Source organism: Apaloderma vittatum, unplaced genomic scaffold, assembly GCF_000703405.1.
Source record: "Apaloderma vittatum isolate BGI_N311 unplaced genomic scaffold, ASM70340v1 scaffold9146, whole genome shotgun sequence".
Lineage (NCBI taxonomy): Eukaryota > Metazoa > Chordata > Aves > Trogoniformes > Trogonidae > Apaloderma > Apaloderma vittatum.
In genome coordinates, this window is record NW_009719966.1 from 3,042 (window position 1) to 4,871 (window position 1,830).

The 1,830-nt window shown below is 53.7% G+C and overlaps 1 protein-coding gene across 1 annotated transcript in view; it reads right to left on the minus strand.

Moving 5' to 3' along the window:
* PI16 (peptidase inhibitor 16) overlaps positions 1–1,660 on the minus strand; it is a gene marked incomplete at its 3' end in the record, with an annotated part of 4,693 nt that extends 3,033 nt beyond the window's left edge. The window contains exon 1 of the mRNA XM_009870848.1: positions 1,508–1,660. Coding sequence (XP_009869150.1) covers positions 1,508–1,660 — 153 coding nt within the window. The remainder of the gene's footprint in view (positions 1–1,507) is intronic.
* Between the last annotated feature and the right edge of the window lie 170 nt (positions 1,661–1,830).

Genomic DNA, 1,830 nt, shown 5'->3' on the forward strand with positions numbered 1-1,830 from the left:
TCTGTGTTGGGGCACAGAGTCTACCTCCTGCCATGGCCCCAAGCCAGGCTGAGAGCGATGGTTGGAAACCCATCCTCTCCCTCTGGCACGGAGCTGGGCTCCATAAACAGGGGCCTTGCACCTGCAGGATTCGCCTCATTTGAAAAGAAAAAGGGGCTTTAGGTCATGTATCTCCCCCCTCCCCGCATCGCCCAACTATTTCCATGGCAACCGTGTCCCAAACAGAAGAGTGGGGTGACCTCAGCCGGGCGCGACGCAGCGGCAGCAGGTGAGCTCGGAGGCAAAGGCAGCTCCAGGAAACGTCCCGACGGCGCTCGCATGGAAAACCTCGACCAAGAAATTGTCAGGGCTGCTGTAAGCTAAACATTTGCTACACTCAAAAAATAAAAAAAAGCCTTTGGCTCTGGACTGCCAAGTGGGTCCTGTGTGTTTTAGCAGAAATAAAGCAACCCCGCGGAGGGGAGCATCTCAGAGCACACAATCCCCAATCAAAGCTTCAGCCGGGAGCAGCAGTCGCTGGTTCAAAATTGTTGCTGACTTAAGGACCCTGAGACATCATTTCCCTCGGGCTTTCTCTGTCTTTGGCTCCAAATCCCTTATTCTCTGAGTTTTCTCTGCCTTGCTTTTGGTGGCACCATGGGATCGTGGTGCTCAGGGTTCTGGCTCTGTCCCCCTTTGAGCCTGAAGTCACCAGTCAGACCTATACCCGAGCACAGCTTTTTGCTTCGTTTGCTCTCTAAGCTCCCATTTATGAGCCGACAAAGGTTTCACTCAGCCTGGGCAACTCTGGGGCTAGAGAGGTCTCCTCCGAGCACACTGTGACCAAATGAGCAAAGCACTCCGACCGTCCACGACAACCCGCTGTCCTCCCCCTCCGTGCGTGTTGAGAAACTTCGCGTGTGGTGCGAGATAAAACGGACGAGCCAAATTAAGACAAAAAAGCATCACCAGCTTGAGAGCTTGGTTTTGCTCCCCTTGCAGCCACACGCAACGGAGGGCACCTGACTCAGTTTCCCCAAGCGAAACCTCCTCACTCCAAGACAGCCACATAGCAGTCTTGGTGAGGAGTAGAAAAGCTCAAACTACCAAGAAAACAGGTTGTCGTGCTTAAAGTTGACATTCCCTCCTGCAGATAAAAGCCCGTTCACCTGCAAAGGCAAACAGAAAGCACCAGGTGACGCTCTGCACGGAGGGATTCTCCCTCCAGCCCAGGACACCTGCTTGTGGCAAGGTCTCGCCAGCCTTTCCTCCCCAGCGCGGGGGGCTCCAGAGAGCTGCATTGCTCTCACAAAGGGCATCGGGGCATTCGGATCACGCTCAGGATTTTCCAGAACAACTCCATCGGTAAAAGGAAACTCATCTCAGAGGCAATTAAAGGAACCCCTCTGTTGTACCGAGTTGTAGCCGTACTCGAGAATTGCTGTCCCTCCCCTGAAGAAAAAACCCTCTTAGCATTAACATCAATTCTTGCACCACATAAACCTCCCCTGCAAGAAAAGTCACTTACCATCTTCAGCATATCCGTAGCGGGAGGAGACACCTGGGAGCGGTACTTATTATGCCCGTCCAAGATGATCTTCTTTTCTTCATCACTGAGGGACCAGCTCGGCTCCAGCGCTGCGAGCAACAGGAGAACAGGGGGAAGACCTGAGCTCAGCATCGCGCAGCCAGCTTCTGCTCTTCGCAGCCCACGGCTCTGGCAGCCAGATTTAAAGCACCTCCCAAAAGCGAGGAACACCCAACAGCTTGAAGATTGGGGAGGAAACGTATTTCTTTATTAGAGGCGAGTTTCGGAGCCCCGCGGTACACACCCAGCTCACATGTCGGCCT